This window comes from Pseudorca crassidens, chromosome 12, assembly GCF_039906515.1.
Source record: "Pseudorca crassidens isolate mPseCra1 chromosome 12, mPseCra1.hap1, whole genome shotgun sequence".
In the NCBI taxonomy this organism is placed as follows: Eukaryota; Metazoa; Chordata; class Mammalia; order Artiodactyla; family Delphinidae; genus Pseudorca; species Pseudorca crassidens.
Genome location: NC_090307.1, coordinates 54,720,000 through 54,735,493, shown reverse-complemented (window position 1 = coordinate 54,735,493; position 15,494 = coordinate 54,720,000). Strand labels below are relative to the sequence as shown.

At 38.4% G+C, this 15,494-nt stretch overlaps 1 protein-coding gene, 1 long non-coding RNA gene and 1 pseudogene across 7 annotated transcripts in view; 1 reads left to right on the top strand and 2 right to left on the bottom strand.

Annotated features, from left to right (window-relative positions):
- The window catches only part of LOC137203439 (uncharacterized), a 44,692-nt gene that overhangs the window by 10,749 nt on the left and 18,449 nt on the right, over positions 1–15,494 (bottom strand). The gene's annotated exons all lie outside the window — the stretch shown is intronic.
- YES1 (YES proto-oncogene 1, Src family tyrosine kinase) overlaps positions 1–15,494 on the top strand; it is a 75,785-nt gene that overhangs the window by 53,583 nt on the left and 6,708 nt on the right. For all 6 annotated transcript variants that reach the window (XM_067699569.1, XM_067699571.1, XM_067699568.1 and 3 more), the window contains 8 exons: positions 529–628; positions 4,276–4,374; positions 6,411–6,514; positions 6,602–6,751; positions 7,718–7,873; positions 8,042–8,221; positions 14,076–14,152; positions 15,316–15,469. In XM_067699569.1, the coding sequence (XP_067555670.1) occupies positions 529–628; positions 4,276–4,374; positions 6,411–6,514; positions 6,602–6,751; positions 7,718–7,873; positions 8,042–8,221; positions 14,076–14,152; positions 15,316–15,469 (1,020 nt within the window). The remainder of the gene's footprint in view (positions 1–528; positions 629–4,275; positions 4,375–6,410; positions 6,515–6,601; positions 6,752–7,717; positions 7,874–8,041; positions 8,222–14,075; positions 14,153–15,315; positions 15,470–15,494) is intronic.
- LOC137203438 (small ribosomal subunit protein eS26 pseudogene) lies at positions 9,488–9,836 on the bottom strand (annotated as a pseudogene).

The following is a 15,494-nucleotide window of genomic DNA, read 5'->3' as shown; positions in this document are numbered from 1 at the left end:
ATTTTAGAATTTGTAGAGTACAGTAGTCTCATGGAAGGCCTTAAGATAGCATCTTAATAACTTGAAAACTTCAGCAACCCAAATCTCCAACTTTTTTTTTTTAATTTTATTTATTTATTTATGGCTGTGTTGGGTCTTCATTTCTGTGCGAGGGCTTTCTCTAGTTACGGCAAGTGGGGGCCACTCTTCATCGCAGTGCACGGGCCTCTCACTATCGTGGCCTCTCTTGTTGCGGAGCAGAGGCTTCAGACGCGCAGCCTCAGTAGTTGTGGCGCACGGGCTTAGTTGCTCCGCGGCATGTGGGATATTCCCAGACCAGGGCTCAAACCCGTGACCCCTGCATTGGCAGGCAGACTCTCAACCACAGCGCCACCAGGGAAGCTCCTCCAACTTTTAAAAATAGATTCTGGAGACCAGGAAAAGAGCTATGCTTAATAAGCTTTTTTTGTTGTTGTTGGCAATGTTTTTAAATTTTTCTGTTGTTAATTTGTCTATATAATTTGCATTGGTCTTTTTTTCCCCCAATAGGTGGTGTTACTGTATTTGTGGCCTTATATGATTATGAAGCTAGAACTACAGAAGACCTTTCATTTAAGAAGGGTGAAAGATTTCAAATAATTAACAATACGTAAGTGTTATGAACATTTTACGGGGGAGAGATACCAACGACAGCCTACTTTACACTGAAACCACTGAGCTGGATGATGATTCAGAGACGAGAGTAGTGGGGCGTGGGTCTCTGCCCACTGGATTGGATGATACATTTGGTTTCTTTAGACATACGGCGTAATACTACTGCTGGAGCCAGAAGTTATGATTTCTGCAAATGGTGTTGCTGTGGTTCTGCCATAAACAGTAGAGATTTAAGAGTGAGGATTGAGGGAGTATATGTAAGTAAGTACCTTACTTAAAAAAAACCTTTATAAAGATATTTCTATGATCCCATTTATCTAAGTACTAGATGATTTAAAGATCTTAATCTCTCTCTCTTAAAAAAACAAACTAAAAAGGCTAAGGAACTCCAATCCCAAACTGACCATGTTACGTTGCTGTTTCCTTATGTGACTCTCAGACTTGTTGTCATTTAGTGGGCCACCATAGAAAATTCAGTGCTTGTTACAGAAAATAGATCCCATAATTTCATTAGCAGGCACAGTGACCACTTTGTAACTTCTCAGAATAGACATTTATGGTCTCTTTGCATCCAGTCATGTTTCCTTCCATCTTTGTCCCCACTTGCTACCAGTTATTTTTTGAGAACATGAAATGTGATTCTGTCTCTCGGCTTTAAAATCCTTCAATAGCTACTGGCTGCTGTCAAGATAAAACAGCAATAAGAGCAGGCGTCATTCATTGAGCTTTTTCCCCTTCCTCACTCCACTGCCCAGCCAGAGTGAATTACTTACTTATGATTCTGAATACACTGGGGGTTCTCCCCTTCTCTGTGCTTTCACACATGCGATTCCTTTTTTCTGGAATGTAACTTCTTGTCCCTCCACTTTTCTTCCTTCATCTGGCCAACCCTGTGCATCCGTCAAAGTGTATATTCCTGTGTCCTTTCTCAAGGAAGCCTTTCTTGATATTTTTTCTACCTTTCCTGCCTGGCCCAGTCCCCACCTCCTGCTGGATTTGGTGGTGTCTCTCTTACATGTTTACATAGCAACCTGTGCAAACCTCAATTATAGCAGTCTTCACAGTTTTGAATTAAAATTTATCACTTGCCTATCATCCTTTTAGACCAGTGGTTCTCAGCATGGGGGCAGAATCAGCCAGGGGACATTTGACCATGTCTGGAGACATTTTTGGTTGTTACATCCATGGTGCTACAACTGGCATCTAGTGGTTGGAGGCTAGGGATGCTGCTCAGCATCCTGCGGTGCACAGGACAGCCCCCCCACCACAAAGCATTGTCCAGCCCAAAGTGTCAGTCGTGCCGAGGTTGAGAAATCCTGCTCTAGATGGAGTTACTTGAGGATAAGGACTTTTTACCTGTTTCTAGCACACTCTGTTGTAAGGTCTGTTACTTAAAAGGTATTCAGTGAATGTTTGAATGAATCAGTGAATGATTATCAGGATCAAAGTTTTCAGTTTGTATATCTGAACGTACTTAATATATACTAGGAAGCTACAAGCCAAGTATATGAGTTTGTAAACATTTGAATTACAAAAGGATTTTCCATTTCATTTTTTAAAGATCAGATTCACCTCAAGAATTTATGAAATTTCAATGTAGACAAAATATTTTCAATACTTATTTCTGGTAAAGCAAAACATGCATTTAATCTATAGTAGCAGAACCCATATGTCTTCCTCATTGCAGATTGATAATATACTCTCCTTTCACATTAATTTTGGAAAAGTCAAGGCTTATCTATTACAAACTACATGTAGTTCTCATGTTCTGAATTGACTTTAGTCTTATTTGGATGTTCATGGATAACATTCTTGTAAATATACTTTATTCCAGGAATTAAATCTTTTTATTATTGCTCATTGCTAATATTTTGGTTACAGTAGTTCTAGGGCATCTGAATTTTTTCTCCTAATACGATAGAAAGAAACATTGTAATTTTATGCATTGTTAAGAAGAAAATCATTGGGACTTCCCTGGTGGCACAGTGGTTAAGAATCCGCCTGCCAGTGCAGGGGACACGGGTTTGATCCCTGGTCTGGGAAGATCCCACATGCCGCAGAGCAGCTAAGCCCGTGAGTCACTACTGAGTCAACTACTGAGCCTGCGTTCTAGAGCCTGCAAGTCACAACTCCTGAGCTCACAAGCCACAACTACTGAAGCCCGTTCACCGCAACAAGAGAGGCCACCGCAACGAGAAGCACGCATACCACAACGAAGAGTAGCCCCTGCTCGCCGCAGCTACCGCTTACCACAACTAGAGAACGCCCTCGCGCAGCAACGAAGACCCAATGCAGCCAAAAAAAAAAAAAAAAGAATAAAAAAATTTTTTTTAAAAAAGAAAATCATTTAGCAATAAAAAAAGAATGAGCAACTGATAAATGCTGAAATTATGCTGAGTGAAGGAAGCCAGTCAAAAAGACCAGGTGTTGTATTGTTCCATTTATATGCAATGCCCCACAATGGGCATATCCATAGAAACAGAAAGCAGATTAGTGGTTGGAAATGGTGGGGGAGGGGTGGGATGGGAAGTAACTCTTTTTTTTTTTTTTTTTTTGGTGGTACGAGGGCCTCTCACTGTTGTGGCCTCTCCCGTTGCGGAGCACAGGCTCCAGATGCGCACGCTCATTGGCCATGGCTCACGGGCCCAGCTGCTCCATGGCATGTGGGATCTTCCCGGACCAGGCCACAAACCCGTGTCCCCTGCATCAGCAGGCAGACTCTCAACCACTGCGCCACCAGGGAAGCCCAGGAAGTAACTCTTAATGGGTACAGGGTTTCTTTTGGGGGTGATGAAAATGTTCTAAAATTGATAGTGGTAACGGCTGCAAAACTCTTAAAAAATCTTAAATGGGGGAATTTTATGGTGTACAAATTATATCTCAGTAAAGCTTTTAAATGAGAAAACATTTCATCGAAACTGAGTAATCTGAAAGATTTACTTCCCAAATTGTTTTATTCAGCATAGTTTATTGTCTTAGGTTGAAAGGTTAGGTTATGTAAAAAAGAGATTTTATAACTAAAAGTGGTTTTTTTTTTTGTTTTTTAGGGTTTTTGTTTTGTTTTTTGGTTTGAAGCAGAAACAATGCAATTGTGATTTTGCTTGGCCTTATTCCCTTAATTCATGTAACCTATTTTTTTTTTTTTTTTTTGGCTGCGTTGGATCTTTGTTGCTGCACGCGGGTTTTCTCTAGTTGCGGCGAGCAGGGGCTACCCTTCGTGGTGGTGTGCGGGCTTCACATTGTGGTGGCTTCTCTTGTTGCCGGGCACAGGCTCTAGGCGCTCAGGCTTCAGTAGTTGCAGCACACGGGCTCAGGAGTTGTGGCTCACGGTTCTAGAGCGCAGGCTCAGTAGTCGTGGTGCAGGGGCTTAGTTGCTCCATGACATGTGGGACCTTCCTGGACCAGGGATTAAACCCATGTCCCCTGGGTTGGCAGGCAGATTCTTAACCACTGCGCCACCAGTGATGTCCTCTAACCTATTTTTTAAATATTATTCTTGGAGTTTAATTCTTGATCAAATGAATGCATAAATAAAAATGGAAGTAATACTTCTTGTCTGTTTCAGATACAAGATGGCACTGCAATAGATCGTGTCCTGAGCTGTGGTCTACCTTGTGGTAATTGTTGTTTTATGTGTTGCAGGGAAGGAGACTGGTGGGAAGCAAGATCAATTGCTACAGGAAAGAATGGCTATATCCCTAGCAATTATGTAGCCCCTGCAGATTCCATTCAGGCAGAAGAGTATGGCACTGCTTCATATTTTATTAATTATTTTGATTTTTAAAATGTCTTAATGCACATTCTACTTAGCCACAACTTTACACACGTGCAATTACATACCAGTCTTAATACAGCTAATGTATCGTATTAATAGGAGATGTTACTTGAAAATTAATAATTAATGCCATAGTATTTGCTTACAGTAGGATCATAAATGAATCTGCATTTATAATACTGTATTATGCCTAGTCCCTAGCCTTTATTTTTTCACTTTAAAATAATTGCATTAACCCTTTTTATATTCTGCAGACTCTTTCACGCCAAAAATTTATCCTCCATTGATGTTATTGTATCAGTGTTAACTTCTTGACTTAGGTGCTTGCTCCATGGCTATGGAGAGAGAGTATCTTTGTCTTTTAGGATGTACACACTGAAGCATTTAGAGGTAACGATTCAGCATGTTTGCAACTATCATTCAGTTCAGAAGGAAATACACACACCCACACAAACACACATACACAGGGAAAAAGAGAATATGACAAAGCAAAATGTTAACAGGAAACCTGGGTGGAGTGTGTATGGGAGTTCTAAGTACCATTCTTACAACTTTCAAAAAGTTAAAGTTCACCTTCAGTGACATATTACAGGCATACTCAGAGATATTGTGGATTTGGTTCTAGACAGCCATAATAAAGCAAATATTGCAGTAAAGTGAGTTGGTTTCCCAGTGCATAAAAGTTATGGTTACACTACACTGTGGTATATTAAGTGTGCAACAGTCTATGTCTAAAAAAACTATGTACATACCTTAATTAAAAATACTTTATTGCTAAAAAATGCTAACCATTGTCTGAGCTTTCAGCAAGCCGTAATTGTTTTGCTGTAGAGGGTCCTGCCTCCATGTTGGTGGCTGCTGATTGGAGCGGTGGCTGCTGATGGCTGGAGTGGCTGTGGCAGTTTCTTAAAATAAATCAAAAACAGTTTGCCATGTTGATCGACTCTTCCTTTCACTCAGAGAAAGGAACACTTAGACCATTGTAGGGTTATTACTTGGCCTAATTTCAACATTGTGTATCTCAGGGAGTTGGGAGGCATGAGGAGAGGGAGTTGGGGAAACAGCCAGTTGGTGGAGCAGTCAGATCACACACAACATTTAGCAGTTAAGTTTGCTGTCTTATGTGGAAGAAAATGTTTGAAATACTGCGAGACTTAGCAAAATGTGACACAGAGACGCGAAGTTAGCAAATGCTATTGGAAAAATGACTCTGATAGACTTGCTTGACCGGGTTGCCACAAACCTACAATTTTTTAAAAGACGCAATAAAGCAAAACACAATAAAATGAGGTATGCCTGTACTTTTATGACAAAGCAGGTTTATCTGGGATCCATAAATAATACATCATCTTCATATCATAGCACTTGACCCAGCATCTTGCACACAGTAGGTGCTCTATCAATATTTGTTTGCTTTTTTATTAGTGATGTGTAATTTGTCTCCATAACTCTCTGTTCTGCTTTGGGACTTGTTACTTTCCATTTTGTCCTTTGGTCTTTCTTCTCCATTATTCTGTGGCTCCTCCTCAGCAAAAATTGCATTTTTATTCACAAAACCGTATTAAATGAACCCACAGTAATTTAGAGTCTCTAATAATTTGGACATGGTTTACTTGCATCTTACTGAATACAAATGATCACACTGTTGCCAGAGAACCACTTTTACTCTTCCCACTATAATCTTAATATTTTCATCTGTCATTGACTAAAAGACTGTCATTGTTGCCTTTCCTTCTATATTTACGGTTCCTGTGACTGCCAGGTGGAGTTTAAGAGACTTGTTGAGTAGTTAATACATGAAAATACTATGACAATATATTCTGATAGTAATACTTGTAATATTTAAGAAAGATCTTTCATTCTGTTTTACTGTATTTTAAAGCTGTGTTCTGTTCTTTGTCATCCTCCCTATCCCACTCCATTCTTACTAATATCTATGTATAATTTTTCTGATGCTTATTACACCCTTATAACTCAGAACACTATTCATTTTTTTTTCCAGATGGTATTTTGGCAAAATGGGGAGAAAAGATGCTGAAAGATTACTTCTGAATCCTGGGAATCAACGAGGTATTTTCTTAGTAAGAGAGAGTGAAACTACTAAAGGTATGAATATTGTTAATATAAGTATAAAAATTTTCTTGGGCAGTATTTTAAGAAAGGTATAGTAGAAGTGTTCATTTTCCCTTCTAGGTGCTTATTCCCTCTCTATTCGTGATTGGGATGAGGTAAGGGGTGACAATGTGAAACACTACAAAATTAGGAAACTTGACAATGGTGGATACTATATCACAACCAGAGCACAATTTGATACTCTGCAGAAATTGGTAAAACACTATACAGGTACGTGAATATTTCAAGGGTGAAAATTATTTCCTCATGTTCAATTTTATGAGGACAGCATCCATGTCTTCATGTCTCTTAAGGTCTAACATGCTACTTTATACACAGTATGTGCCCAATGTATTTTAGTTTTAAAATGAGGAACAGATAATACTATTGAGTTGGGTTCATTTTTTTTTTTTGGCTGCATTGGGTCTTCGTTGCTGCACGTGGGCTTTCTCTAGTTGCGGAGAGCGGGGGCTACTCTTCATTGCAGTGCACAGGTTCCTCATTGCAGGGGCTTCTCTTGTTGTGGACCAAGGGCTCTAGGCGTGCAGGCTTCAGTAGTTGTGGCATGCAGTCTCAGTAGTTGTGGTGCACGGGCTCTAGAGCACAGGCTCAGTAGTTGTGGCGCACAGGCTTAGTTGCTCCGCGGCATGTGGGATCTTCCCAGACCAGGGATCGAACCTGTGTCCCCTGCATTGGCAGGCAGATTCTTAACCACTGCACCACCAGGGAAGTTCCTCACTTGTGGTTTTTAGAAATAACAATTAATGGTAACATTCTCTTTGGGAAGAAATGAAGCACAGTGGTCAAAAGCAGAACTTTGGAGGCAGTCAGATCTAGGGTTTGAAACCCATCTCTATCATGTATTTACTGGGTCACCTTGTGAAAGTTGCTTAAGTTTTCTAAGTCTCTTTTATTTATATGAGATATTTGTAAAGGGCTGAATTAGCACAATAGCTGGGACATGATGGGACATAATAAATAATAACTTTTAAAATGTATTTAATAAAATGTTTGACTTCTTGTATGTTTTGCTTCTTTTATGCAACTCCCTTTTTGTGTTTGTGCTTTTGTAATAAAACTGATAGAACATTGTTTTTATTTCCTATAATTTAAACTTTTAAAAACACTGGTACAATTATATGTACCTTAATTTTTGTAAGTTATTCATTTTACAGTGTAGTTTATTCATTTATCTAGAACATGCTGATGGTTTATGCCATAAGTTAACAACTGTGTGTCCAACTGTGAAACCCCAGACTCAAGGTCTAGCAAAAGATGCTTGGGAAATCCCTCGAGAATCTTTGCGACTGGAGGTTAAACTAGGACAAGGATGTTTTGGTGAAGTATGGATGGGTAAGGAGCCTGAACTTTTGTTTTTTGTCATTGTTTAGACATAGATGAAAATGCCCCAATTTATGATAAGATATGTTGAAATATTTGAGGTTACTGCTGCTCATTGAAGTTTGTTGTAAATCTCTTAAAATATAGGTTAAAATAGTGAAATATGGGTTGTTTCTCTAGGAACATGGAATGGAACCACAAAAGTTGCAATCAAAACACTAAAACCAGGTACAATGATGCCAGAAGCTTTTCTTCAAGAGGCTCAGATAATGAAAAAGTTAAGACATGATAAACTTGTTCCACTATATGCTGTTGTTTCTGAAGAGCCAATTTACATTGTCACTGAATTTATGTCAAAAGGTATGTGTATGTTAGTATTTCATGGGGTATTCATGTTGTTAATAAATTTTAAGTCTTCATCTGTTTTTATGCATCCAGATTTTTACTGTATTTTCTAACTTAAGATTTTTTTGTAGACATGTGAAAAGAGAAAACCTGACGTTTTGTTTAATGGAAATTAGCTCCAGTTATTCCAAATGATAGTATGGAGTTTAAAAAGGAAATAAGGCCCTGAATTTATTTTGAAAGTAAATAGTCCTTCATTCCATTTGACTAAAGTCAGTGGAATAGCCGGGAAGGTGAAAAAGAAAAGAAGTATTCACACTAGTTGATTTAAAATAATGCAATCAGAAAGCTATTTATATTTTTAGTACTAAAGCAAAGAAATCAGGTAAAGTTAAGAAAATTAACTTTATCTAGTTTTAATATAATCTCACTCAGAAATCCTAGAAACTGCTTTTTGCCACTACTGTCAACTGAAATTTCTCCATTTCTCCAAACCCCAGACCCCAAGGTGTGGGATCTTCAGTAACAGGGTTGGTTAGGGCCAGGGAAAGAAGGGAAGGCTGTCGCTCTTCTCTCTTTCCCTTTGCTGATGATGCATTAGAAGAGGAACTAGTAAGTCACCAAATATGCTTGCTGACAGGCCTGCTTTTTATCCTCTTGAATTTTATCTCCTTTTTTTAGTCTTAATGAGTCATTAGTCAGAGCCACTGATGGAGTCATCCCTCACCATTTGTCCATCTTGATCAGTGATGTAGTTCCATCTAGTGGTGACAGGACCAACTACAAGCTACACATTGACCATAAGAAAATATTTCCCCCCAAAAGAAACAGAAAAACCAAAAGTTAAGAATTGACACAGCCTGCTAATTGAGAGCCAAAACATTAACCTAAAGCTCCCAAAGCACATGGCACTTTTGGCAAAGAATCTCTACTTCAAACAACTGCCAAATATCCCATGTCAGAGTACATTAGATGAACTAGAAGGGAGAAAAGGGGCAAGGAGAAAGTTTAAATCAGGATATTGATAGCATAAGAATATAGTGGAGATAAAGCTAATGGTCCGTTTAGCTTTGTATATTGATTTCAAGAAGTATTTAATTGGGGAATATGGTAGAAGTCTATGTTGTCAGATTGCTGGGTTAGGATTATTTCTAGATGGGAGGTTTAGTATACAAGATCACAAATGCCCCTTCTAGTTTTTTAATTTTTTTTAAAATATAATTTCCATTTTATTGTCTTTCCAGAGGACACTATTTCTTTAGTCTTTAAGGACTTAGCGTCTTACATGGGCTTTGGCGGACGTCATGGGGCAGCACCCGCAGGTCTAAATCGGGGTGGAGGTGTTCGGTCTTTCTGGGCTTCCCGAGAACGATTCCTGACTACCTTGCTGTGAATGGCACAACTCACCCAGTAATGCAGTTTCACATACAGCTTGGGAAGCACACAGGCGTTGAAAACACTCGCTTCGGAAATGTCCCTGACAGCTGCAGCCTCTACGATGTTCCGAATGATGAGCTTCTTAAATGGCCTTGTCCTTGGGCACACATCGGGCACAGTTGGTGCAGTGAATAGGCTGCACGTGGCCGCGGCCCTTTTTGGGGTGACCATTATTCCTTCTTTTCTTGGTCATCTTGGAAGCAGGGAGGCGAGAGAGGCCCTTCTAGTTTTAAACTCTGTAATTCCCCATCTTGCTATTCAGGCACTTAGAACTTGGCCCTCCATAATCTATCCAGACTCATTGCTTCGTGTGTTCTCTTTATAATCAGAATGCTCTAGAAATTGTTAACAATTTAAAATGTATTGAATGCTTCTAATATATAAACAGTGTGCCAGTATTATAAGGTATCAAAGAAATAAAGCCATCTAACCAACTTACATTGAATTAAGAGAGAAAAGACCTAACCCGATAAGTTAATTTTCAGTATAAAAGTAAATAACAGCTCGCTATCAACAAACAAGTTCAAAGCATAATGGATTTCTAGGTGTTTTGACACATTCAGTAAGTAACATAGAAATTGAGGAAGAGATAACATAGGTTGGAATAAAATGAGAAATATCAGTAGAAAAGACAAGTCTTGAAATACCCTTTAAGATTATGAAGGACATGAATAAGTAAAGTGAAGGGTACCAGTATTTTTCTGCAGAGCTATGAGGAAATGGGGAACAAAACCATGGGTAGTGGAAAGTATAGAAGGTAACTGGTTGGAAATAAGGCCAGAGAGGTATATGAGACCGACTTAAGGACTGCTCTGAATTGGTTTCATAATTACTTATCAAATACATGCTCTCTCTGCCATGAATGAGCTTCAGAGGGTCAGTGAACTTCCTCTGAAGTTCTCTGTCAATCTTTGCACAGTTATGTATGTTTTTCTAGAAAGAGAGTCCATAGACTCTCATTCATCAGATTCTCAAAATAACCCATGACCAAAAAAAGGTTAAGGACCCACTGATATGATCCAAAATGTTCTGATAAATGGATATAAGAAACTTTTAAGGGAGGGGGGATTTGTTGTAATTAAAGATCAGAAAAAAAGAATTGTCAAAATAACACACATTCCAGTCCTGGATTTCTGTGCTCTGCAGCCTTTGCACTGTTTTAGCAATTATCATTACACTGAATGATGTTCTACATAGTGGATTGATCATGGCTCCTTATCTAGATTCTAAATCCTGAAACAAAGAACTGTAGCTTTTGCTTCTTTCTGTATATTCAACATTGTCATGCAGTGTATTTATATAACATCAGTCTGTCTTGCAGGCTAAGAAAAAGAAGTGTTCTTTCCTCTGTTTAAGGACAGTTAAATCCTTCCTTTCGTTTAAAAAGAAAACCCTCTCTTGGTCCCAACATCTGCTTTTCACTGACTTCTCTTTACCTTTTGCTTCCCTTCACAGCCAAGATTCTTTTTTTTTTTTAAATTTATTTATTTATCTTGGGCTGCATTGGGTCTTCATTGCTGTGCATGGGCTTTCTCTAGTTGCGGCAAGTGAGGGCTACTCTTTGTTGCGGTGTGTGGGCTTCTCACTGCAGTGGCTTCTCTTGTTGCAGAGCACAGGCTCTAGGCACATGGCCTCCAGTAGTTATGGCTCGCGGGCTCTAGAGCAGACTCAGTAGTTGTGGCGCACGGGCTTAGTTGCTCTGTGGCATGTGGGATCTTCCGGGATCAGGGCTTGAACCCCTGTCCCCCTGCGTTGGCAGGTGGATTCTTAACCACTGCACCACCAGGGAAGCCCCAGGATTCTTTAAAGAAGACAGTATTACATCTTTACTTCCTAACTAGCCATTTTACTCTTTTTAAATTACAGAATATTTCAAACATACAAAGAATACCATAACCCCCATGTCCCTACCATCCAAATTTAACTAATGTTTACATTTTGCCATATTTGCTTCAGATCTTTCTACTAAGGAAACAACACATAAAAGATCTAACTTAATCCTTGTTTTTACCCCTCCTTGAGCCCATTCCCTTCAGAGGTAACCTCAGTTTTGAAGTTGTTGCTTTTCCCATCTCTGTTTTTCCTGTTGATATACTTTTACTAATATATAGTTAACCTATTAACAGTATTTGTATATTTTTAAATTACATAAATTTAACCAGCTTTATTTTCATTCAGCATCACGTGCTTGAGAGTTATTCATGTGGATAAGGGAAGATCTCATTTGTGTACTTTTAACTATTGAATGAAATTCTGTATGAGTGTTCCATTGTTTATTCATTCCTTTCCCAATGAACATTTAGGTTGCTTTTAGTTTGCACCATCACAGACAGTGCTGCAGTGAATATTCTTGTACTTGCCATTTTTGGAAAGGGGAAAGAGACTCTGGAACATTGGGTGCGGCAGCAGTAGCATCACCTGGACACTTGTTAGAAACACAGACTTTGGCAATGAGGCCCCGCAGTCTTCACTTTCCCACCCCCTTATGTAATAATAGTCCATTGTGGACTGTTAATTCCATTTATTAAGTGCCTCTGGAAATGTTCCTCTTCTCACTCTTTCCTAGACTATTGCAGGAACTTTTAAACTTATTCCTTTTATGCAGTTTTAGTACAATATCATTCATCAAATTGGAGTGATTGCTTTTTCAACATAAATCTGATCATATTGCTTCTCTATAAAACTTCATATAAAAAAGATAAAGTCCATTTATGCATTGCCTTCTGTGTTCTGACTCCTGCAGCCTCTTTCTCATCAGTTCCCATCTTTGTGCCCATGTTCTTGCATAGGAAGGACCGTTTTCAGTTCCTTGAACTTACTGTGCCGTTTCATGAATTACTGCCTTTGTACTTGTTATTCTGTCTTCCTGGAATTCTCTATCTGACCCCATTCTTCTTCAAGATGCATCTCCTCTGTGAAGCCTTTCCTGATTTTTCCATAGAATTAACCAGATCCATCGTGTCTCCACTGTAGTTTTTACAGTAACTTTTATAACACCTACTGGACAATATTTATTTGTGTGCATATAGTTTCTAGATCTATATACTATACTTTCATATAGTATTTTAAGATCTTATTTATCTTTGTATCTTCTATGCCTTTTACAGTGCCTCACATGTAGTAGACCCTCAATAAATATTTGAAAGGGCAGATAAATGGAGAAACACAGTAACATGTCCTCCCTGCCATAGACGGACCAGAGGAAGAGAGATATTCCCTGACTTTGAATCTCTATAAATGAAGATACTAAGTCATGACTGTGTCTTGCTTCATAGTCCTGTCAACACGGAAAGGGCTTTCTTTGCCTTGCCTTGTTTTTTGTTTTATTTTACTTTTATTTTGAAGTACTTTTAAACTTACAGAAAAGTTGCAAACATAATACAAAGAATTCCCATGTATGTTTCAGCCAGATTCGTCCAGTGCTATATATATGTATGAATAAATGTGAGGGTTTTTTCCCGAACCATTTGAGAGTACGTTGCAGACGTTATGCTTGCTTTACCTCTAAATACTTGAGTTTGTCTTCTGAAGACAAGAACGTTGTCTTACATAACCACAGTACAATGATCAAATTCAAGAAATGTAACATGGTTACAATTTTGTTGCCTAAAATACAGTTCACATTCAGATTTCACCGATTGTCCCAGTGACGATTATAGCAATCCCCCCCACCCCGCCCACCGATCTGGTATCCAGTCCGTGGTCATGCATTGCTTTTAGTCATCCATCTCTTTAGTCTCCTTTAATCTGGAGCAGTCCTCAGCTTTTCTTGTCTTTCATAACGTTATTTTTTTAAGAGAACAAAGTTGCTTCATAAAATGTGCCTTAATTTGGGTTTGTCTGATATTTTCTCTTGATTAAATTCAGGTACATGGTAAGTTTTTAACCTGTAATAGAATAGCAATTAGACGTTTTCTTTCCAACCTTTATCTCTGCTGTAATGCATAGTACTTTGCTGTTGCATGATATCTTCTGCTAAAATTGAGAGAAGTTGGTTGTACTAACACTTCATATCAACTCATTTATTTAGCCACCTAGCTTTAGTTTCAGGTACCCCAAGATGTCCTCAAGTTGTCTGAGCTCTTGTTACAGATTGACTTAAAAATATAAGTATCTAATACTACTTTTTGACTAAAAATTGGGCTGATTTTGATCAAAGCAAACAAGGAAAGAATGTCTGTAATCTGGTGAGATGATTGCATTTTCCCTTTTTTTTTCATGTTATCAGAAGTTTTAAAAAATTCAGTTTAGGGCCCTCTTCTAGAATCTTAAAGATAATTATTCAGAAATTCCAAAGCTGCAAAAAATATTGAAGAATAAAAAGCTGAAGTTTTGTATTGTGATATGATTTGTTTGGAGGTAGGGGAATGTTTGTTGCAATTCTGATTTAAGATTTGCTTATTTTTTATGAATGTCTTGCTGTCTGTTACAGGGAGCTTATTAGATTTCCTGAAGGAGGGAGATGGAAAGTACTTGAAGCTCCCACAACTGGTTGACATGGCTGCTCAGGTACTTGTGTGTTTATACATGTGTCCATTTGAATTGCAAGTGTACATTAAAAATGTAAACTAATCTTAGTAGATACTATTGTTCAAATAGTGAAATCATGGAATTTTATAGCTGGGAGGAACATTACAGATAATCCAGTCTGAACTCGTATGTTACAGATACTGTAGTATCTTGAGGACCCAGGTATCTAAAAGTCATATAACTTATTAGTATTAGAATCAGGTAAGTAACTCCCAGTACAGTGCTTTCCTGTATCATATGGCCTTTCAGAAACATATGCATCCACAAGTATAAAATCTATATGTATTTATATTTCAGTAGATAAATTTTAAGTCAATGAATGATCGCTATTCCAAAGAAAATATTAGAAATCTAAAGTGTGTGCTGCAAAAGGCCCTGAACAAAGCTGGGAGTGGGATGCCGTAGATAGGCAGATATTAAGCAACATAGAATCATACTGATCCTACCAGGATAGAAGGTTGGAAAGTAATATACCTAAAATAATTAATAATATTGGTCTTTAAATAAATAAATAAAGATAAAGTATATGCTGAATTTCTTATTTAATATAGTCCAAAACAAGAATTAAGATGGCAGTATACAGTTAAAGATGGGATAGTTTTACTATTCTGGATCTGAAAACTATTAAAAGTTATATTCAGGTGTGTGGTAGGTATTCAAGGGGCCTTTTATTGGCTTTGGTTGACACATTGGGTCTAAGACTCTTCTCTCAGTGAGTGTCCAGATGTCCATGGGATCTAACAATTTAGAGAAACTTTATACCAAGAAACCGTACCTGTGAGACTTTAGCATATGTCAAGCCTCGTCCACACACCTGAGCTCAAGGCTCTGAGCCCCTCTATACTAGGGGCCAGCAAACTGTTTCTGGAAAGGGCCAGGTAAATGCTTCAGGCTTTGTGGGCCTTTCTCCTACTCCCCTATCCCCTCTCCTTCTCTCCTTCCCTCTCTCTCCCTCCATATCCTCCTCTCCCTCCCCCCACTCCATTAAAAGGTTTTCTGTTCTTATTATTATCTGCTAGACTATGCCCCGTTACCATCATCTCTTTTGAAGATATATGATTCTTCAGCGATCTGGCTTAACATTAACCAGAATTGTCCTCTCCCTCCTTCCCTTTGTATCATATGTTTTTTTTCTTCCCAAGATTGCTGATGGTATGGCATATATTGAAAGAATGAACTATATTCATCGAGATCTTCGGGCTGCTAACATTCTTGTAGGAGAAAACCTTGTGTGCAAAATAGCAGATTTTGGCTTAGCAAGGTTAATTGAAGACAATGAGTATACAGCTAGACAAGGTAAAATGGCTTTTTAATAAATGCT